Source organism: Geospiza fortis, unplaced genomic scaffold (assembly GCF_000277835.1).
Source record: "Geospiza fortis unplaced genomic scaffold, GeoFor_1.0 scaffold54, whole genome shotgun sequence".
Classification (NCBI taxonomy): Eukaryota; Metazoa; Chordata; class Aves; order Passeriformes; family Thraupidae; genus Geospiza; species Geospiza fortis.
Genome location: NW_005054301.1, coordinates 10248764 through 10273078, shown reverse-complemented (window position 1 = coordinate 10273078; position 24315 = coordinate 10248764). Strand labels below are relative to the sequence as shown.

The 24315-nt window shown below is 36.8% G+C and overlaps 1 protein-coding gene across 1 annotated transcript in view; it reads left to right on the top strand.

Annotated features, from left to right (window-relative positions):
* Nucleotides 1-10335, top strand: part of SCFD1 (sec1 family domain containing 1) — a 45660-nt gene extending 35325 nt beyond the window's left edge. The window contains exons 20-24 of the mRNA XM_005417625.2: nt 1471-1523; nt 4063-4096; nt 5344-5409; nt 8037-8105; nt 9027-10335. Coding sequence (XP_005417682.1) covers nt 1471-1523; nt 4063-4096; nt 5344-5409; nt 8037-8105; nt 9027-9050 — 246 coding nt within the window. The 3' untranslated portion in view covers nt 9051-10335. The remainder of the gene's footprint in view (nt 1-1470; nt 1524-4062; nt 4097-5343; nt 5410-8036; nt 8106-9026) is intronic.
* The last annotated feature ends 13980 nt before the right edge of the window (nt 10336-24315 follow it).

Here is a 24315-nt window from a genome sequence, read left to right as displayed (position 1 = left end):
ATTGTATTTAAACAAAAACAATGGAAAATCCCTAGGTTATCATATTTCTATTGTTTTACCACTCTCTGTGTGTCTACATACACTAGCCCACAGTGAAAAAACACAGCAGTAATACATTCAGGAGTAAATGTTTGTAATATGTTTATTAACTCTGATTTTTAGTTCTGTCATTAATCTGTAATTCCCTCTAATAAGCAGAAAAGTTAAACTCTTTATCCCAGGTAAAGGTTTCTCAAATACCTCTCAGTTTTAGTCTCTCAATATCTCTCCATTCCCAGCTCTCTTTACCCCAGAGTCACTATACCACCTTTAGGTATGAAGCTGCAAAATCATGAATGCTGGCAGACTCTGGCAGTTGAAATTCCCAGTGGAGCATATAAAAGCATTTTACAGAGATTCAGTGGGAAATTAGATCTAAATTATTTTCTTTTTAAAAGCCAAGCTGCAGGATTATTTTGTGTAATTATATAAAGGTTTGTAATATCAAATAGATTTATTTTGTGTGTGTGTAACCACTGCATGTATATTTAATACTTTTTAATATTAGAGGTAGTTATGCTATGTGAGTTCCAGTAAATTCCCCAGATAATTTGTCTACTACTCAAGAAGTAGTATTTCTGCTCTACAGAATCATCAGAATTCAGAGGTTTTTGCATGTAAGCACACAGATAAACTGTAGTTCTGCATGCAGTTTATCGACAAACTAAACTTCACAGTACCTGGATGAAAATGTAGTATAGAAACAGGAGAAAGCCAAGAAGTTGTCAGAAGGAGTTACTAAGAAGTTTTGTTTTTCATCCATAATAATTGACAAAAATCCTGCTTGTTGCCAGTAAAAATACTGGAAGTGCCTCAGTGTTCTGTGTGAAGAAATTTTTTTTCTATAGTTTAGAGAGTGAAACTTTTCAAATTTTTGTGGAACTCATTTCTTCTTCAAGAGTTTAATTTTGGTTTAATAGTAGTCATAAATCATGACATGAGAAGGATAAATTACATAACAGTAGCAGATTTTGATCTGTCTTGTCCATAGCACTCATTGCCACAGAAGTGTTTTGTTTTATAATGTTAAATCAATAGCAGATCTCCGTAACCTGGAAAATGTTCATGTTTGTTACTAACCATCGGTGTTCCTCTAAAGCTGGTAACAATTTTTCTTTCTGCATGCTGTCTTTCTGTTGGGATTCATTATGCAACCAGTGTATTTTTTGGAAAGTGTGTGATAGTCAATTTTAGGTGAACCAGAAATAAAAAGCTCAATAGCACACACCCTTCATAGCTTCTCACTATTGTTTATTTTGTACTGATTCGGTTATATACAAACTTTTTAAATACTAGTGGACATCACAATTAATGTTGAATGATTTGATGGGAAATGATGCTGGTTTCAACAATGTGTAATGTAATATATACAAGCAAAAATTCATTAGCCAAAATTCCAATCTTTTGAGATAAAAACATACTTTTTAATAGGAGACAGATGACTACCGGTATTTTGACCCCAAGATGCTGCGAGGCAGTGACAGGTGAGTTTTGCTTCTTTCCTTTTACTAATGAAATAGTAATGACTATTGAAATATAGTCATTACTAATGAAATTAAATACACTATTGAAGTGTAGTCACTATACATACACTAATGAAATGAAAAGACTAATTTAAGAAATCTATTTTATTTTGCTTGCTGACTACAAGTAATTATTTTGATCATTAATTCTAAGTCAAGACAGTTGGTCTTGAAAGAATTTACAAGTGGGAACTTGGATCAATCAGATATATTTTTATAACACTGCAAAAAAATCTAAAAAGTAAGTGCTAACATGTACATTAGTCACAGGAATGTGCATTAATATTTAGCAATAATAAATGTTAGGGTTCTTCATACTGCTTGGTTTCTTAGAAACTTTGTGAGTTTTCACTGTTAAGTTTAATAGTCATTGGACAGTGCACCAAAATTTCCTTGTCACATTTTAAACAGTTACAATTCTGATTTTAATGCAACCCTTCTTTAGTAATTCGTTAATAAGTTCGAAAAAAAAATATTTAAATTTGACTGCATTTACTTTTGTTTAGGTAGGTGCACGTTTTATGTTCATGTGTATATGAAGGGAGGCTTGGATATAGTTTATTTTGCCAGTAAAAGAGAGGAAGTTTATAAATCTTGATTTTCGCTTTGCATCTTTAACTAGTAATTGTCTGATAGTCTCACTTAATCTAATATCCTAGCAAAAGAGAAGATACTTAATTTTGACATTCCTTCTAAAAATAACTGTAATTGAAGCTGTGGGAAAACAACAATCTCATTTGGTTGCACCACTTTATTACAGGATCAGTGTGGATAAAGTAGATCCAGGCTTGGGTTTAGTTATTTGCCTGAAAATTCTGTCTCTGCTTTGTTCTTGAAACATGAAAAGTAAGAGGACGTAAATTTCAAATTATATGTATGTTTTATTGAAAAGTATTACAGATTATATAATTTCAAAGATAGGCAAATTTGAAATTATCAAAGAGAAAAGTACTAGTATATTATGTTTCATTTTGATTTCAACTGTCACTGATTTGTGATGCTTTTATAGCATTTTTGGTGGATTTTGTGCAAAAGTGCTTACTCAAGCAGAAGGGTTTTTCCATTTTTTGCCCTCTCTGTATAGTTCTTACATTGCTTTAAACAATGTAGAAGTATTCATTTGCAGCAGTTCATAAATGTGGCATTCTGTGTATCTACAGTAGTCACCATAGAGAATAGTTTTTAATTTCTGGTTTGGGATTTGTATGTAAACTCAAGTTATGTTCCTTAAATCATATTTGGGCATGATAGCAGAACTCACGTAGTGGTTTGCTTAATTCTCCCTTCAAGTATTTTCTAAACAATAAAAATGTATGTTAGTTTTCTTGACAAAATAGTGATATAAAATAATATAATTAATGGATTTCATTAAAAAGTTACTGATTTTATTTTCTAATCTCCTTCCATTTTAAGAAATACTGGCATTTCTACTGACTGTGTTTTAAATAGAGTGGTAACTGCATTGCTGTAATTCAGTCCTAGCAAAACAGTATCTTTCTATCCTGTGTAATGCCTACCACAAGTATAAACAGGCTTTGTCCTCTGAAAGGATGACACAAAATGTGTGTGGATTTGTTGTATCATACTCAAAAAATGAGACAATTGGGGTAATAATTCTACTTACGGGAAGTCTGTAGTATTCCTGACAGACAAAGCAACACATTAGAGACAGCCATTCCGTTTTAAAACCTATTTTTCTGATACACTGGAGTCTGTGTTGACTCAGTTGTTCTTGGTCGCTCAGAGAAAACGTCTTGAAATAAGGGAGAAGGTAATTTGAAGAGGAAAATGCAGTGGTTTTAAGCTATGTTAGAACATAAGATGTATTTGACTTCCTGAGGGTACAGGGCAGGAGGGCAGTGGTAGTGTGTGAGCAAAGGACAGGAGAGCAGACTGACCCTTCACAGCTTTTTTCTTCACTTTCCCCTTCCCCTGAAGCTTCACGGTGATGCAGGAAAAGAGGTTTCTCCCCCTGTACCTGCCCTTGTATTCAAATGGAGGAGTCTGTACCACCCAAACTTGTAATTTCCCTCTTCCTTCCTTTATCATTCTTTTCCTGCATAGCAGTGTTTGAGATTGGAAGCATCAGTAAGTGTGTATGCAGGCCCTGCAAAATGACTGCCTTACCTAGCTAAGATTCCAGGAGGTAGGAATTCTAGGTGCCATGAGTTGTGCTAATGCTGATCACATTTTTAACTCATTGTATTTGCTCCTAGGTAACAGCACTATAGTTAGAGCTTTTAAACTATGGAAGAATTGTTGTCATAAAGCTTATTATTCAAACAGCAACATTAGAAAGGATGAAGTAAAATTCCTATTTACTCGTGTATTCAGTCCTGTAGAATGAATGATTTTCCATAACAAATGGAAAGGCAGTTATTGTTCTATCTTACATTTTTGTCTAATATTATATAGTAGTCCATACTTATGATGGGTACCTGATGCTTATTTTGCATATTTCTATTAATGTGTAATGAAATCTGTGCTGTATTTTTTATAGCTCAGTTCCAAGAAATAAAAATCCATTCCAGGAGGTAAGTCATGTAGAAATTATTTTTCAGTGTTCATGTGTTAAAAATAATTAAATCCTGAAGTGCAGCCATTTTTTATGATCATGATTAAGAAAATGAGAGGTCTTATTTGCAAAAAAGCACTTAGACTAATTATATCTAGTTATTAATTATAATTAGCTGTTATTCTGAAGCTTTTCATCTTCATAGGACTATGTAAGTGCTAACTAATACTGGAGAAAAAAAGTAGAAATTTTTCCAGAATATAATTACAGGGATTTACTAATATCATAATTGAGTGAGAAATTTAAATCCCTCATTTTTAGACCAGACTTTCAGAATGCTCTCTAGATTTCATCCTTTGTCCAACCTTAAACAACAGCATTGATGTAAATGACTATATTAAGGAGTCTCTGCAGTAAAAGGAAAAAACCAAAATAATGAATGTTATCATTTCATACAAATGCCTGTAACTTTCAGTATTTTTCTGTGCAAATATTTACAAATAGGAAAAGTCTTACCTGATTACTACAAAGTTTCATAAGCAAAATATTTGCCTTGGCAATATACGAATGTTTCTTGTTTCTCATGAAATATCCTAATTATCCTTAGGAACAAAAGAAATACCATGTGGTATCCTAGATATATGTGGCTACAGATGGTCATACCAAAAATGTCAATAATGAGATAAAGTCTATATAAAATTCATATAGTACAGTCAAACAATTTTGGATAATGAATGTTAACAACAACAATACAACTATTAAGTCTCCTTTTTCTAGACATGAGTTCTCCTTTAAACACAGCCCAGAAGATACTGATGGCTTTTATCTGTAATATTAGTAATTATTACTAATTGTGGGAAGGGAAAAAATGATGAAAAAATTACTAAAGGTAGGAAGGGAAAAATTATGAAAAAATTTATTTCTTTATGATAGAAGCACTTTATTTATGGCCCAAATAAGCATCCATTGCGATATTTTAACTCTTCCTGTGGTCATAGGAGACATCTCTGGACAAAAAAAAAGGAACATGTTGAAACTGTATATGAATGAGTATGTCTTAATAGAAGAGAGTGACCTGTTAAAAGCTCTCAGCTTGCCATTCTGCATCCTACCAAAACTTCAGATATCATCTTTCAGATAGGAAGCAGTGGTTCTGTATCCAGTTCTTATAAGAACACAGTGTGATTGTGATGATTTTTGTTGTGGGTTTAATTATTTGGTATATCACTAACTGCATACTCTAATAATATGTCTGTTGCCTTTTAGGCAATAGTGTTTGTAGTTGGAGGAGGCAACTATATTGAATATCAAAATCTCATTGACTACATAAAGGTATGTGTACTTCTGTCAGTTGTAGTCCTTAACTTACTGATAGAAACCAGACAGAGCATGTCTTCTGTAATATTTAGTATTTAGAAGACAAAGTCTATGAATTTAGCTTTAACATCCTTATTCTTTACAGATTCTGGGAAAAAAGGAATGTAAGAAATCAGTAGAAATTGTGGGTTACTAATTCAGACCAACAAAGACTTACTGTTTCTGGTATTTTGCTCATGTTGCCGTTTGAAGTTGAGTAAATAAACTGCATTCTCTTTTATTTTGTGTTCAGACACACCTACGTGGTTGAAAACTGTCAGCAGATGTAGCAAACTGAATTAACCTATTTCAGAGTTGTGTTAGTAGTTTTCATGTGCTGGTGTTAAATAAAGCGGCTGTAGCATATCATAACCTTGAAAGTAAGGAACTGCTGAGAATTCTGTAGTTTTCAGAAATCTTGCAAAAGAGATACCCCAGTGCTTTTTTGTATGCAGTTTTGCAGTATGGAATCAGTTTAAACTCAGGCCTACAGATAACAGCATTTTATTGTATGACAATCTTACTTGAGCATAAAGTATGTTGTTTCAGAAACCAGTATAATGCAAATACTATGCTATCTGTTAGAGCAAGTATCAGATTGGCACCAATATCTAAGCATTTATTACTTACCCACAGTTAGAAATTTTCCCTACTGAGTTAATAGAAGCTCATTCTTGTTAAACCACATCATTTATTTCTGTATAGGAATCATTCAAGGTGTCATATTCACAAGTAAGAAAATACATAATCAACTATGTAATGCTGGTGTAACAGATTTAATTTCTCTGGTTCCAGCTGGTCAGACTAGCAGAACATGTGTATACCAAAAATCAGTGGATGGAGAAAAATAACTAAATCATTACAGTTCCTGGGAGGCAGGAGTGGTATTGAGGCACTTTCCAGGAATTTAAAAAAATGCCAAAGTAACCTTAGTAAAATTCTGAAGAAGGTAATAAATTATTTAACAGCAGCAGCACACCATTCTTTCTTCCTGATCTTAACCTTGTTCATGGTACATTTGTCCTGCCCTCTGGTAGACTGGATTGAGGCTTTTTACCCATAAGAGTAGATATGGAGCATTAGTCATTGAAAAAGTTATTCTACAAAGCACATAAGAGTTTGATGTCCAGGTAAATTTTGAAGAATGCAAAGTCAGAATGTGTGTGCTGAGTTTCTCCCTCTGACAGGAAGCCATTTTGAAGCAGAGCTGGTCTGGATAGAGGAAAGGATAGGAAGAGAAATGTAAATTAAAGAAATCATTTCGATTTGGCTTAGCACTCATCATTATCCTCAATAACAAATTCATTGAAGCATCTGCCTGTGGCAGAGTGTATTGGTAAATGTTTGGCTTGCTCCTTAGTCTACCCAAAGCCTCTTTAGCTACTATATCAATTCAAAAGATGCCCAAGAGCATGACTATTTGTTACTTTCTATTAAAAAAAAAATCTTCTGAATCCCCTAGAGCTTAGTTCACTTCCCTGATTGTAACTGCGTGCTGACAGAGCTGAGCTTTGCTGTGTATATGTATATACAGGGCACTGGTGTGATGACAAATTAAACACTCAGCACTTCATACAAAGTGTCAGGAAGCTGAAGTTTGACAGGAATAAGAGGGCAAACAGGAGGTCATTTGTCAAACAGGAGAAACTGAAAACTGTGGAAATGGTAATGTTAGATCTTATGGAGAGTTGGAAGTTGAAAATACTCTTTCTTCTTCTAGAGCCTGTGAACAGAGGTTTTTAATCACATTTGTCACAGTTGTGACTACAGTATCACAGCTGAAGCGTGCTGTATGTTTCTCCACTCAGACTGTGTACTCGAGCAGTGGGAGATGACCTCCCCAGGGGGTCATTCCCTCACCTTTATTCCACTTAGGCCTTTGCTCTTGAAAAAACAAGGAAGGTCAATGAAAACCTTTATTCTCCCTCCCACCACCTGGAAACCTGTGTGCCTCTCCCAGGTGACACTTACAGTCTTATCCAACAAAATTTGCTTTTCCATGTGGTAGACTTTCAGCATCTATTGTTTCCACAGATGTAGCTTATTAATTATTCTCAAATTCAATCAGTCTTCCTCCAGAATAAAAAAGAGAAAAATCAACAGCTCTGTTCTTGCAAGCAGATACCACAGAGATTTTATTCATGGCTTTATTTTTCTAAGCACTATCTGTTTTGCCAGTTTGCTCCTGAAAGCACAGAGAAAGTATTTGAAAACTTTCTGAAACAGGAAGCAATGTTCATTCAGCTTTGACATTCCGGGATTTTTTGTAGAAGAATTAAGAGAAACCTTCAAATCTAATTATTTGTAGTTCTGTGCTAGAATAGACTATCTCACAATGTCAAAAAGCAAATATTTATACTGTCATTGAGGTAGATTGTGCCTTAAAATAAATGTATTGTCCAAGTTCAATTCATCATGCTGAAAATGTGTCATCATAATTGCAAGGCATAGGAAGCCTCCAGGAGGAGGCTAGCATACTGTTGTGTGCAAAAGAATGTAGTAGATCCTGTAATTTCCCTTTGTAGATGTTTTAAAAAGTACTGCTTGTTAATCCTCTACTATACTGTTAAACAATTGATTTCGTATGGACTTTTCTTTTTTAGGGTAAACAAGGCAAACATGTCCTGTATGGCTGCAGTGAACTTTTTAATGCCACACAGTTTATAAAACAGGTAGATAACTTTGATAACCTCTATAATATTTATTACTTCTTTATCTGTAAGTTGATTTATATAACTCTGCATCTCCATGGATTTTTACCAAAAAAACCTCAAATTAATCTGTGAAAGATTAACCTATTTTTATTTGCTTGAAGTGGGGTTTTGAAGTCATTATTTTTAATTAGGTGTTGAAGGCCTGTTATCAGTGTGAGTTCACACAGGTAATGCAGGCAAACAAGTTCATCATAATTGTCTTAATCCTACTGAAAAAAACTGAGTCAGTTCTTGGAAAATTCACAAACAGCATCTCTTTCTAGGGTTTTCTTGCAACTTTTTCAAATTACAAGATGTTTACACTTTTGTCCTGGTTTATAAATATCTACAGATATATAGATATAAAAGTGCTGGCCTGCTAGGAGCTTGATGTCCATACCTGTACTAAACTCTTTTTTTAGTGCTGTTAAAAACATCATTACTCCTCTATGCCTCATTCCAATACAAATACAAAATAAAAATTATTCATGGTGGTCGGCAAATAGCCGCCCTTCAGTAGCTGTCACCTCTCATGGCTTTATGTCCTACTAAGATGAGAATAAGTTGTTATTCAAAACTGCATGTTAAAGAACTAAATTAATTCTTGTTGCACTTGAAGGAGACAAATAGTACTTGATGACTTTTACCTCCTCATTCAGCTTAATATTTTTTTTTGTCTTGACTGTGTACACTTTGATTCATGAGATACATTCATGAAAATTTGAAGCTCAGGCCTTCTCCTCTGAGGTTATGAATTAAATATCCTATCACCAGAAGGCGTTTGGTTCTCAGAGACAAACAAAGCATATAAGACAGAAATATTTGCTGTATGAACTGGGTATTTGTTTGACTGAAAGAATAAGATTAGCAATCTAATGACTTTTTTCTCTTCATGTTTAGCTGTCCCAACTTGGCCAGAAATAAAACTGAAACACCATTACCTGGATGGAAACGTGGCAACAGAGAATTGTTACAACATTCAGATATCTTCATATCTTAAATTTTGTCACTATATTAAAACTTTAACCCATTTCATTAATATGATAACTTTTAAAAAAATCTGTAATTAATACGGTGTATATCAGCATTTCAGAAATAAAACCTACTGTGGTTTTGGTGGAGGTCAGTTTCACTATTATTGCATTTTTATTGCAGTACTAGCTATGGTATATGACAGAACTGGCTGAAAAGTATGGCATTTTCAAGTTCTTATATGTAAGTTTCTGATACGGTAAGCAGGGCAATAGCTCTAAGAAAAGGTCAAGTCTGTCTTTAGGAGTTATGTTCTTCTTGAAAGCCAGAATATCTTTATGTAACAATGTAATTCAGAAGAGCAGAACTGCCTTTCAGGACCACAGACAAAGAGCCTTAGTGTAAGAGAACTACTTCTAGTTCTTACCCTTTTATTTTACCAAAGTCATTTGATTTGTGCAGTCTTTGCATCATGGTCAAAAGATGTACTGGAAGATCTCTTCAGTACAAGTTTCTGGTACAGTAATTTAACTTTTCTTTTAAGATTAAGAGAAGATTGCTTGCCAACACAGTCAGTTTCAAACTGTAAAACTGAAATCTTTAATAATTTTCTTCTCTTTTTATTGTAACTGCTTTGACTGTTATGTTTGGGAAGAACCCAAGTCATACTCACAGAACAGCTCTTAACTTGTATCAGCACATATTTAAAATACCATTCTTAACAATTCCATTAAGTAGGGGCAGTTTAGTAGTTTAAAGAACTTATCAAAGAACATAACAAATTCTTTTTATAGGTGGAGGTCTCTGTCTTTAGAAATGCCCCCTCCGGAAACAGCTACTGGTGAGGCAATAATAGGACTTCAAAACAAGGCCTAACCCACTCAAAATGTGAAGACATTTCCTGTGGGTTCATTAGCCAACTGTGAGAATTACTGGCTTACTGTAAAATTTTCAGTAGTGCTTTTTGCACTGTTTTTCAGTGTTGAATGTTAGTTTTGCACTAAACACAATGCCCTTTCCCCAACTTAATTGTTTTTCAGAACATCTGTACAAGAAATGCAGTTGATCTGTTCCTTAAAAGTATCACAAGAATAATACGCTTAATCTAGACCATGTTATCAAAAAGTAATAATGTTATTTAATTATCTAAGTGTTGTTTGTAATCTACTCCACAATACTGCTATAAATTTCTAATTTTTCTGAGTCAATAAATATATTTACTGTGGTGTTCATTGTAGTTGTTGCATGTGAACACTGTCCCAGATTTCAATAAGCAAGGACTCACTATCAAATTCAGTTTGTTAGTCTAATTCCATATATATATACATATATGTGCTATATTTGTTAGCAAAAACAAGGCCAAAGTGTGTCAGGAAAAGAAAATTACATTTAAGGTGTTTATTGCTTCTTGTGGGAGTTTGTTCCAGGCGCTTGAAATGATCCCTCCTCAACTGTGCTTCCTGTGCAGAGAGTTTTAACCTTGTGGCTGACAACCAGCTTAGGAGAAATCTGCCACTTGGTTTTTGTCCAGATCTTGGCACTGCTCACTTGAACGAGAAGCACTCCTAAATCCCAGCCTACAGAATTTGCTTTTGCAGTAAACTGTGTAAAGATAGAAGAATTTACTTTGGTGGCTGCATTCAAAAATCTGTTTTATGTCTTTAGTGACTCAGGAGACGGGTTTCATTCGTGCCCAGCTTTATAACTGGATCTTTGGGTCTGCTGTGTGAGCAGGCACTGATCAGTTTGGGGTTCAAGTTTTTTAAAAAAATAATAAATACAATTTTTGTATTTCAAACCTTCTTCTCCTTCATCTCCAAAATAGTTTTCTGGTATAGTTGTAGTAGTAGTCCTGAAGCTCTCTGTTACTTTAATTTGTGCATTACTGTTCTATCCCTGTAATAGAGTGCATGCCTCATGCTTCTTCCTTGCTAGCGTAACCTGAATTATGGCATGCAAGGTTTTGTTACATGGCCCATTTTCCCAAGTACCTGTGGATCTGGGAATGTGGAAGGTGGTACAAAAAGTCTCTGGTTAATTAGAGGCAAACAATGTTAAAAATAAGCTCTCTCTTTGGTAAGCTTCTTCAATTTACAGCTGTCACAGTGCCCTTCATGTCTTCAAAGGTCCCTTAAAAGGCTGTGCTTGAAGGAGGGTTATGCCTGGCTTAGTGAGTCTTTTAAATAAAATTGCAGCATTCACGTTGCTAATAAATATTTAAGGTGGTGCATGGAAGAGCAGTGAGGTTTGGAACTTTTCTAGCCCCTTCTCTGTTGATAAAGCTCTGACAGGGCCACCTGGTGAGGCAGCATCATCAGAAGTGCCAGCTTCTGGCACAGCAGCTCCAGCTTCCACATCTCAGGACCGGCAATTCTTTTTGGTATCTACTTTCACATTTAGGTAAGTAAAGACAGCACAAGGATGAGTGTCAAGTGCTGTACCTGTTCTCAGGAAGAAAATTAGCAAATTAGCAGTCTGGTCTTCAGCTGTGGAAAATTCACAGTGAATCTTTCAGGAACTATGGACAAATCTTATAAACAGTTGCACACACTTCAGAATACATGCACATTTTGAAATTAAAGCCCTTTGTTCGCTTTCCTGATTTAATTTGAAGGTTTTAGAATATTTAGGTGGATATTTTGTGACTTAATGGTGAACTCGGTGGATATTTTGTGACTTAATGGTGAATTCAGTGAAAATTCTGTTTTTTCAGAATTAGACACTCTAAAGAAGTAACAATAAAAAAATTAAACAATCAGAATAAAGGAAAGAAGCTTCCGGAGACCAGCACTTCATTTAAACGGTCTTATTTGTATTATACTCTCTGATGCAAATCAGATAGAAATCTTTCTTAGGCTAGAAGTAAATTTTGCTGTTGATTGATGGTGCTCCCATCAATCTGAATGGAACATAAAATAGCAGGTTTTTCGTAAAACTCATAGGTTCTACGGAGACCAGGAACACTGCTATCAGTCACAGTTACAGAGCCAACCCAGCTGTGCCAACCATGGCTTCAGGACTAAAGCTGAACAAAGGGCAGCATTTCTCTTTCCACTTAAATGATACATTCCAAAATGGAATTGCTTAATGTTCAGTGTGCTGGCTAGAGCATTCCTATGAGATTTAGGAAGTAAAAGGTTTATAAGAGGGTACATGGGAACTTATTTCAAAACTACCACAACTGCATTCTTGAGATCTGAAATAAAAGGTGTTGGACTGGAACAGCATCATATCCCTTATTTAATGACAGTGGAGACACCCACTCCCTCTCTTTGTTTGGATCATTCATTAGTTGTGACTCATTGCTGACAGATAGCTCTGGCTCAAAGAAAGCCTGCCCAGTGTTCTAGTGGTACAGAAAAGTGAGCCGCAGTGTCAGTGAATTCTGTGTAGCTTCAGAGATCCGAGAAGATGTTAATATTTCTTACTGTGAATCCGTAGATTAATTGACCCACTTCTGTTTTATTTGGAAGTGGCTTAGTAACCCCATTCTGTGCAGCAGTTGCAGTTGTTTTCAGCAACATTCAGATATATTCTGCTCCTTACTATGGTCACATGTCACTGCAACACATACCATCCTTCTCACCAGCGTACAAAAACCTGTATGTTGAATCCATCAATGCACCATATTTTTTTTCTACAATTATAAACCATTAGGTAGTTCAGTTGCTGGAATTTTCAATTCTAATGATAAATTTCTATCTTTCCCTTTATCTGGTCATATCTTTCCCCTTATGTAAACCAAGCAGCACTAGATTTTATTTTCCTAAAATGTTATTCCAGCTCCTTCTCATAGGTTGACTTGCTTGATTTAGTAATGGAAGAGTGGTCTTTGTCCTGTGAAACCAGACTCCTATGCTCGAAAGCCTCAGAACTATCCATTCCATGTCCTATTTCAGTCTCCGCATCTCCTGTGTGCATTCCTGTTTCTGCCAGTACAAAAGGGATAGATCAAAGGCATGCTGCTTTTGCAGAAAATTGGTTTTAGCACCTCAGCATAGACAGGTAATACAAATAATTTACTGCTCTGAATTCTTACTTGTATTATGCAGGTAGCATGAAAATCAATGGACGAAAATTAAGTCCTAGAAGGGGTATGTAGCTTTCCTTAACAATAATTGGTGTGGATTCAGTAATTTCTGACAGGAATAGAGTTCTCTATAGTGTTTCCTACAGTTAAAATCATTCCTCCACCTTTTCTCCTTCCCCAAATAATTTTTTATCTTCTCTCTACATATAGACTTTCCAAGGCTTTCAAATCATACTGAAGATACAGTTTTAACAAACAATAGGATTGTTCCTATTTCATTTTGCAGAGTAAACTTTTATAGGTCAATAATTTATTGTGAGTTAGGCTTAATTGAGCTGTTTAGTTTACTCCCTGAAATTATCTAGGACCACCTGTACATTCAGCTACAATGGCAAAGCCTCCTGGGGTCTTCTTGCATCTCTAACCAGGGGAATAATTGCAACATGTTGTATAAGTTGCCAAATGACAATGGGAACTCTGTTCTGAAGTGTTTATTACATTCAATCTGATATATGTTCTCAAAAGACTTTTTAAACCATAAATCAACACATATATATTTTATCTGTTCCAAGTGCAAATATCTGTGTTTGTTCACTTTTTCTATACCACAATATTCATCATATGAAATAGATTGAATAAGGTCAACATCTTCTTCCATCTACAGATCCCTTGGGATCAGTGTCTTCCTACTTGGTTTGTTCATTCTTTTATGCAGCATGTTCTCTGTATCCATTACAAAGACCCTCAGATCAGGTCACAAAGCCAAGAAAAAAAAAAGAGAGATGATGGATTATGACACAAAATGTTTCACAGGCAAGCGCAGTTTTTTCATGTAGAGCTTGTGTAATAGCAAAGCTAATTGTATTGTCAGTTTTGCTAGCACTGATATAAACACTCTGTTTTTATATGTCCAAGAAGTGAAACACAAGTGGTGCCATTTTTTCTTTAGATTGCCTTACCAGTATGTTCCTGTCATCTCAGAGGATGTCTCTTGCTTCATTTTCCTGGGATTGTTGGCAGCTAAACTGCTGAGCTCCAGCTGGGATGTAAATTCACCCTTGAACTGGAACATGATTCATTCCCATAGATAACTAATCAGCCATGGGCCCCATTCATTCAGGTGTTGTTTGTATTGGTAACTCACAAGGAAAGACACCTACTCCTAAATGTCATAGTCTGCTGCAGTACTGAGGATATTTTTTGTCTTCCCAGGGAGAAAAGCTCTGGCTTTCCCTCACTGGGATCATGCTTTGATAGCTCTTTGAAAGCAAACAATGTGAAAATAAACACTACAACACAGAGAAGGTAACTATATAAATCTACCTTCTGTGGGATTTATACCTCTGTCAGGCTGGAAATCACCTTTATCATACGAGAGATAAGTGATAGTTTGAAGGAGGTCAGGGAGGAAAACCCCTCACATTATGCTGTGGGACTGTTCTGAATTTCTTACAGGGAAATTGTACAGGTCTTCACTGACCAGATCACCAGCTTTCTGATGTTCCTGCAGATCACACTTCTCCCCAGGGGGGGCATCTGTCTGTCAGCCTCGCCTTGCACAGGACAGGAACAGCTCTGCTGTTACCAGCCCAGGGCTCTCACGGAGGAGAATGGTGCCGTGCTCTCTTCTCACAGGAAAAGCTGAATCTGTGCCTGCTCAGGGCCCAGTGTGAAAACAGGGGAACCTAAAAGAGGTAACTCTTCTGCAGAGCCAGCTTAAAGGTTTTTTTAATGATAATACCTCTCCCTTCTTAGTTAGAATTAATTTTCTGTCTTTTTCTTATCTCTCCCTCTCAGTTCACTGCAATTTCAATGATCAAAAGAACAGTCCCTGTACTGTTGGGTTGGATCCTGCTTTGTCAAACAGTCAGTGAAAGCTTCATGAAATATCTGATGTTTTGTAATCATGGCAGTCAAATCGTGAACAAACAGTGATGCTTCCCAGATTGCTTTTCCTCCTTTAGGTGTCATTAGTAATTTGTTCTGCTATTGTCCTGGCCTGGCCTCCCTGTGTGCAGTCTCTCTGTCTGGTCAGGATCTGGGCTTCAAGTGCCAAGCTCACCTGTATCCCAGCCAGGCTCCAGTGTCCCAGCAGAGACAAGGATTTAGCCTCAAAATACTTGTAGTGATACCTCAGAGGAAACAACTCGTTCCCTTCCCAAACCCACAGAAATATTTGTACAGCTAAAGTTCCTGAAGCAAAAACACATCACATTTAGAAGAATCCTTTGGCACAACATGACCTTGCTTTCTGTTACCTATTTCTAATAAACACACATTTTGGGAACAAAAACAGTGCTAAGAAAATAAGTGCAACTCTGGCTACAGAAAGGATGAGATCTGGACTGCATTCTTTGGAAATTTTCACAGCAAGATATTATGGACAAATGTCTCTATAATTTAGTTAATATGCCACATTTTGAAGCTGTTCATCTATATATATATATATTTACTTTTTCTACAGTGGCAATAGAAAAATCTAAGGGACCTTTAAGTGTATTCACTTAAAGGCAATTTGCGTTGTCCAGTGTGATAAGGATTGGTAACTGAAGCATTTTCAGCCTGTCATATAGAAGGAAAATGGAAGGAAAATGTGCCATTCCCACAGCATCAAGGTGTAGAGATCACACAGGCAGCAGCATGTGAAGGGAAAAGATCATAAAAAGACTCCAGCAAAAGTCAAAGGGGGAGATTCTCCCCTAAAATGAAAGTAAAGGAGAGAGTAATCCTACCAGTCAGCAAGCATACAGAGACACTACACAGGCTCCCAGGCCCTTCCCACAACAGCCATGAGCAGAGGACCATGAAATAACAGTGGGCTCCATCCCAGGGGTGGTCCCAGGGTAGAGACCTGCTCTCTCCCTTCCTTCTCAAGATGGCCAGGGGAAAAGCAAAGCACTAAGTCATGAACCTCAAGTGACCACATGTGGTTGGTAACATCAGTCACCAAACAGAGCCAGGAGGGAAACTCCAGCCTCTAAAATGATGCCCTGCTGAGCCAGGTGTGAGACTGGATCCATGCTGGCATTCTTCGCTCTAGAAGAACCAGTTCCCAAGGAACTAGTGAATAAATTCACATATTTAGGCACAGGAGTGAATACCAGGAAAAGAATGCCACCTATGCAAAGAGAATTTGTTGTCAAGATAAAAGCACAAAGAAAATACAGTTCAAGTGACTACAGGTGCCTCTGAAATCTTGCACATTGTTTGGTGTCGCAGCTCCAGGTCCATCCTATAAAACTTTGTGGGTATACAAAATAAAGGTGAAGACAAACAACATGAGGTTGATCCTACCGTTGTTTTATTGGAAATCCTAGATTGAAAAGGCAGGAAAATCTCAGCCATGTCCACATATCAGACAAAAGTTGGATATAAACTAAAGTCATCTTTTGCTACAAATACCAATACAGCTATTTTGAAAGAAAGCACATGAAAACATCAATATAAGCCATTGGACTGCTTTGCAATGCACACAATCAGGTTCAAGTCTTTTGAAGAGACTGGTTCTCCTACAAGGATACACAACTCTGTGAGGATCTAATTCTTGTAAAATAATGAAAGACCAAAAGGCGAGGAATATTTAACTGCAGTGTCTTATGCTGCTTTGTGTGTTCTTTTGTTCCTCCCCAAATTCATCAAAACTCATAAAAAACATCAATACTTTATGTACTATAATGGCAGACCTGCAATACATATTTCCACACACAAATTTCATTATTAAATACAAAATATGGTTTTAAGAATCTTAACATTTTCCATATCAGTTATAATTAGATGAATGTGTTGCCTTCCTTATGAAATGCTTTTATTTCATTACATGCTTGAAAGATCCCCACATCTAAATTAAGGAAGTCAGTAATCAGTTGTTTTGAAACAGGAAAAGTTGACATGATTATGTGAATTAAAGCAGAATTATTACTCATCAAATTAAATCAAGTTATTTTGCTTGCTATTTACTTTAAACCTGACTGGTAGGTCGGTATTATGGGCTATACTCTAAATGGAATGCAGTTAACTTGAAACTGATTTTTTAATTATTGTTTTAGTAAAGGTGTTTTTCATAACTCATTGTTCATTTTTCCTTTCCCCACTGTGTTCCAAACGTAGCTGTCTGAAAGTTCATCTGGCAGAGGAAATGTTTCCAGTTTGCCTACAGATACAGCCACACTGGGCTTATAGCAGATGCTTTTGTAAGCAGTCTTTAAACTTTGCCATTTCAGAGGCAAGCACTCTTGATCAAAGGATGAATAAAAAGAAAGGCCTCAGGAGATTCCTTCTCAGCCAACTACCTCCAAAGGGTCCTCTCAGGTTATGAGCTCTCTGAATCTCAAAGCTACCTATATTTTCTATTTTTATCTTCTAAATTCCTAGACCTGTAGACCTGAAAGCAGCTACCAATCTTCCTTGTAGATTAAGCATACTTCATCTTGTTTCACACACTGCCTTTGAGGAAAGAGGGAAGGGGAACCATGGATGGAAGCCAATGCTGTAGCGTAAATACCCAGCTGATCTGGACATCTCCCCACAGGATAGTGTTGTCCCATGGACCACAAAAGAGGTTATGTGTGTAGGAAGAATGCATGTTACTTGTTTTGAGAGCTGTGGATGCAGAACAGAGCCCAAAGAGCAGCAAACATCTCGCGTGACGGTGCAAAGAGCAAAGGGAAAGTGCACCACAGCCCCCGTGTGAACACTGCCCTTAGGCAGTGAGGCAGCAGCAGTGGGACAACAGGGAATGGGAGTGAAGGAGGGAGACATATGCACGGTGGGAAAGAAACATCCAAGAGGAGTAAACAGCCCCTGTTTGAGAGAGAATAGCTCTTAACTGGAAACTCTAAAAGAAAAGATGTAAAAGAAAGAACTGGCACGCACACATGCAGAATTATCCTTGTAGAAGGAAAGTTTTTCCTACTTCAAGAGAAAAGGGCCCTATTTTACTGAAATGAAATACTGGCTACTTAATAGGACTTAACAAAAAAAGAAAAAAGGATCTGAGAACAATGTATCTATTATAGCCTTGTTTTCCAGCAGATGTTTTGAGGTGACACAGAACAGTTTAGTGGCTGGATGTTCTGTTTTAAAGACCATGCTGTGAGTCGTTCCGGAACAGAGCTATTTGGGCTATACAGGGCTCTTAAATTACCATTTTGAAAGTGTACTTAAGCTAGTAAGCTATGGGTAGCTAAAGAATTTCATTTGAGGAATAGGGGCAGGAGGCCAAGAAAGGTACCTCCAAACGGAAAATGGGCTTTATCAAGTCAGAGTGCACAAAAAATACTAATCTTATCTGGTTTTTGACACATCACTCTGCAGCCTTAGTAAAATAGCACATTTTCCTCAAATTCAAAACTAACACTTCTAGCACGTAGAAAAAGAGCATTTGCCTTGCAAAAATATTTTTTCAACAATCAGGTGTCTGAATGTGCTTCCCAAAGAATGAGAACATGAAGAGAATAATGATGCTATAAACTATGTCTGACCTTTAAACAGCTCTCATTTTGAAACAGGCCTTCACTGAAGCAATGGCACTATTCACAATGAAAAAAATTAAGGTTGCTCAGCATGAACTTACCTTCCAGAAGTTTGAATAAATGAACTGCTATCTAAGTAGAAAGAAATCTGAGAAATTCCCCCATCTCATTAGTTCTTCCTATGTGACAGAGGCCTGGGAGTGATTGCAGGGCCAATATGGGTACCTGCACATTGCTCAGACTGTGGGCAGTTGCTGTCCAAGTCCTACCCAGAGCTTCTGCAGGTTTGTGGGCAAAAAAGCATTTTATTTGACTCTTCAGAGCCTACCATAAATGTATTGCTGACAAGCCTCTGTTCTTGACTGGCAACTTTCACATCAATTTGATTGAACTATTTTCAGAGCTGCTCTTGCCCATCACTGCCTGAAAAATCCTTGCCCAAAAACCCTTATCTTAATGCTGTTCCACCATCAGTATTTTTATAGGAAAAGGTTAAAATAACATAACTTCAAATTTTTCTATAGCACCAGCAGCAGTAAAATATTCAAATACATATGCTATAATTTATAGTGAAGATATGTGTTTATGGAAAAAAATTTATTATGCCCAGCAGTGTTTACTGTTGTACTCTTACTTCTGTCTACAGCAACCACTTGGAAATGAGCACTTTCTTTTTGAGGTTAAACATTCAAAGCTGTTTAATGTTCAAGCAGTGCCTTTATGAAAAGACACCTATCCAGGATCTGTAGAGTTACCTCTGAAGACATTCAGTTTATCCAAAGTCTTGACTTAATGCCACGAGCTTTTGAATGCATTGTGTCTCTAGTAAGAAGTCCAGACATTTGAGAATAATCAGCTGAGCTGAGTATATTTAAAATCCCAGAAATTGCAACCACAATGCAAATCACAGGAGAAAGACAGTTTTCCATAGTTCCTGTCTGAGGGGTGAAGCAGTCCTGACACAAACAGGACATTGTCCAGCTGCCCATGTGGTGTCCATGCTCCTGAGGAAGCTCCACTTCCAGCAGCCTCTTTGGTAAGCGCCAGTGTGCACTGCAACAAGCTGACACTCACACAGCCACCACATTCTGCCATGAAGTCAGTTAGAAACTACACAAATGCTTAAATTATTGCACCTATTAAAACCTCTGATGGTCAGCTTAATTATTGCCATCAATAACAAAGAAATTACAGACACCACCACTACCAAACAAAACTCCAAACTATTGGTATCTATGCAAAGAGTTCACTAAGAAAATTTTAACAACCTTAAATCTTAGCAATAACAAAGACCACTTAAAACTGTTTTCAGCCAAGTCTGTGGCACATTTGTGTTCATTGTCCCCAGGTATTGTGTATTCTAAAGGCTTGTGAGTTGAGAGACATTTGAAAATTACTTTGATTTTACTAAAGTATGCATATGCTTTATATAGAATCAGATTTTTCAAAAGAGCTCATTTTTATCTTAATTCTACTGCAAGTGAAGTCAGAAAACACAGGAAACAGCAACAGCCATATTACAGAGATCAGGCATCCATCCAGTCCTGCACCTCCAGCCTGGTCAGAACCACCAGTTTCAGAGATAAAACATTTCTGCAGCCCAGAACTTGGTTCTAATGCAGGTTCACATCTGTCACCCTAGTTTTTTAAGATTTTCTAAGCCTTCTGATATAAACATTCTTGTAGTGAACTGTTCCAGACACTTTCTGTAAATAACTGATTGTTTTGTCTTCTTTTATGGAAGAGGAGGAAGTTGATCGACTACTAGTTTGACCAGTGTCATTGGAGAGGTGTCCCTATCACCCTCCAATCCACTGTCACTTTTAGAAAACTATAAATGTTAGAGTCAAAGAATAAACTTCCTCTTTCTTGCTTCACCTAGAGAACCGTAGTGTGCTTGCATTCTTGCGTGTCCAATAGCGACACACATCCACTGTTGGGTGGTGCCAACAAATTAGCCCAAGCTACTTGTATTTCATAAGACATACTCAATGATCTTAGAGGTCTTTTTCAGCCTTAGTGATTCTATGCTTCATAGCCAAAAAATCTTGTCATTATGATTACTCTGTCTGAACATTTGATCTCACTGATATTTTGCAGAGAGGGTAGCTGTGTCCTAGCTTGCTTGATTTTTTTTTTAATCACAGGTTTAATGGTAGCAGTCGAACTACAGCCCAACTTAAGTCCTTTTTGAAAATGTGTAATATACATGCATAAAACACAATTTTTTTCCAAGGAAAACTACATCACCAATTGCAAGTTCAGAGCTATGCATTTGCAAACACTGAGGGCAGCACAGCAAAAATCTCTGCCCATGAGACAAGGTAGAGAGAGATCAACTACAATATCCCAATCACCCCTCTTACTTCCTCACAGTTTAATATGAGTCTTCTAAAAATCAAATATATTGGCAGCGGTGGGAAACAAACCCAAAATTTAAAAGGATGCTGCCTCCACTAATGGGTCACTTAGGTAGTGTTCACAACCATAAGAGTCAGAAAAAATATGCAATTTAAATGCAAGGAAACTCTTAGTGTCTTTATTTCCTTGAAAGTTCAAATTGTATGTGCTTACTAATCCTAAATGTGACTTTTATAATCTTGGCTCTTATTATACTGTTTCTTGGAAACTAAACCATAGAATGTTTTGGACTGGAGGAAAGCCTAAAAATTATCTAGTTCCAAACCCCCTGCCATGGGCAGGAATACCCTTCTCCAGACCAGATTGCTCACAACCTTGAACACTTCCAGGAACGGGACATTCACAGCTCCTCTGGGCAGCCCATTTCAGTGCCTTACCACCCTCATATTGAAGAACTTTTCCCAAATATCTAACCTAAGACTATCCTCTTTCAGTTTGTCCTTGTCCTGTCCCCTGTCATTACCTGCTCTTGTAAAAAGTCCTTCTCCAGAACTCTTGTGGGCCCTTTCAGGTACTAGAAAGCTACAATTAGGCCTCCTCTGAGGCTGAACAGCCCCAACTCCTTAGCATTTCCCTACAAGAGAGGTGCTCCCTCCCTCCTATCATCTTCTGGCCCTCTGGACTCAGTCCAGCAGGCCCATGTCCTAAGAAGTACTAAAATTATTTCCCTATTAATGCTAACGGTATTGCCCATTGCTGACTTGTTAATTTTCTCCAGACAACTCACTCTACCAAGTTCTCTTCTCTCTTTGCTTACTCACCAGACATTTTTCACCCAGGTATTTTCTTTCTCACTCACTATGACAATGAATGCCACTTGGCATTCACTATAATAATATTAAAAAATCAGCATCCTTGTATGGGAATATTTATTTTTATTTAGAACTCTAACAGTATCTTAATCCAATCAGCTTAAATAAGACCCATCAGATATGGCAAGGTTAAAATACATCCTCTGCCTCCAAACCCCTCTGTCAGGCAAGCAAGGGTAACAATGCATTTTTCTGCCTCTCTTCTTTGCACAGCCATCCATAGAGATACCCACCTACTGCCAGGCAAGGGGACTAGTGCATGCCACAATTGTTTCAATTAAATTTTCACTACAGTTAAAGCACAAATGGTTGGAGACTCTAAAGTTTGAAGAGTGTTACATGCTAGGAGGGTAAGAATTTTTTAATTTCCAAAGCCTGAGAATCAGTAACATAATGAGGCCATGGAGAAGGAAAGGTCAAGGGAGCACTTTGAATTTTTTTCCTTCTCAAAACCGCTTAAATACTGAAGAGGACAAGTGATTCACTTTGAAGTTACACTTTAAAACATTCAGTATAAGAAGGTAAAATTCTAGTGGTAAAAACTGTTTTGTTTCTTCCTGACCCTCCAGCAATCCTGCCCTTAATTTAAAGTTAGGATAACACTCACAAATTCTAAATCAGAAGATAAAGATTCACAATCTAGACTCAAAACTAATAATCAAAAACAACACATGGAAACAAATTATTGGACATTTCTACAGAATTTCCAGAATTTCTAAACACTCTACTACCCATGGCTTTGTTCATGAGCATTTCAGAGCCTTTTATGTATGTGGAAACTGTTCTATCAACAAAGTCATTTTAACCACAACTGCTTAACCATTATCAGTGAAAGGAGAGTCCACTCAACACTACTAACAGGTGCCAAAGCTAACAGATTAGGCCAATGTACTCATCTGGAAGTCCTATATTGAGCTATTTTGGAGATATAATGAGCCAAAACAGAAAATGTTCAAGCAGTGAGTTAATCTTATTTTTCTGAAGTTGAAAAATTTCCCAAATGCCTTTTCTAATTTATCTCAATATTCATAAAATAAAATGACCCATAGTGTAAGTTTACAGATGTACCAGATTAATTCTTCGGGTAACAGTGAAGTCAGTGAATTTAACAAGTGAAAAGATATTTTTAAACATGGAAGTAAAGTCAGTCCCTGAAGAGTGAATGTGGAATAAAAACAAAAGAACATTTATTTATTCACAGAAATTTTCCATATCTACTACCCCAAACCACAGGAGAGAGAAAATAAGACTAAATTCTTAGCAGGTAAGCAAGTAGAAGTACAAGAATCAGGCAGTCTTTCCCTCTAATTAGCCAAGACCTTGAGTTTAATGAAAATTCAGACTGGGGGAAAGGGAGAAATAACAGGACCTTAAGTTTCAGATGAGGAAATTGATCTCTTCTCTTCAAGAGGCTTCTGAAATTTTTGCCCCTCCACCCACCTCTGCCATTATCAAGGAAGATTAAGCCCAAAGTATAGAACAAATAATCACAGAGATGACAAAATAGGAAAGGAAAAGGTGGGCAGAACAAACCTGAGAGTAAATTCATACAGAGAAAAAAGAAAAAAAAAAAGATCTGGACACTAAAGAAAAAAAGGAATTAACTAATGGGCATCAGGAAAGATCCTCTCCATAACACCTGACAAAGAGATGTTAAATTCAAATCATGGTTAAAATAAAGCAAAAGTTTTCTGGGGACTAAGTCAGGGGAAAAAAAACTAGTTACTAGATGTTGGACAAACCAGGTACCATTCCTAAATTTCATTTGAAAATACCAAGTAGTATTTATTACAATAAAGAAAGGAATCTTGCTCACCATTTGCTGGTGGAACAGTTATTATTGAGACTGTCAGGTGAGAAGTATTCTTCAAAACTTGCTTGAAAATTATCAAGTTTATTAATAATCTAATAATAATCATCTTGGATCAATGTAATTAAAAAATAAAATCAGTCACTGAGAAATAAGACAGAAATCAATAAGTATACAGCTCAGTGAAAAATAAGGATAGAGGGCTACCTAAAGTTTTCCTGAAAGATGATGGTTTTAAAATGTCCTTTTTTTTTCTGGCTGCTCATGAATTTTGAATTACCCACATCTGTGTGAATCAACACATATCAGTAAGCAAGAGCAACCATTAAGCCACAGCTGAAATGTAACGAGTAGATTTGTTTCATTACCTTGCTAACAAGGCCAGGCTGCACAGGCACAGGGACATGGGCTCAGCTCACCCTGGAGCCTGTCTGTCAGAGTGTGTTATCCCCCCACAGGGGTTCGAGCTCTCACAACAGCCAGGGCATGAGCAACACAGGGCATAAGAAATAGAGTTTTCCCACACCTACATTTTTAGCATTCCCAGCATCAAGGTCACTTTGAGAGAAGCTACTCCCTTCTCCTCCTCTTATGGTTTTAACACTTTCATCCCAACAACATCCTAAAAATTCTCTATTTTCTGTTAAGGCTTAATTAGTATAACAATGGCAGT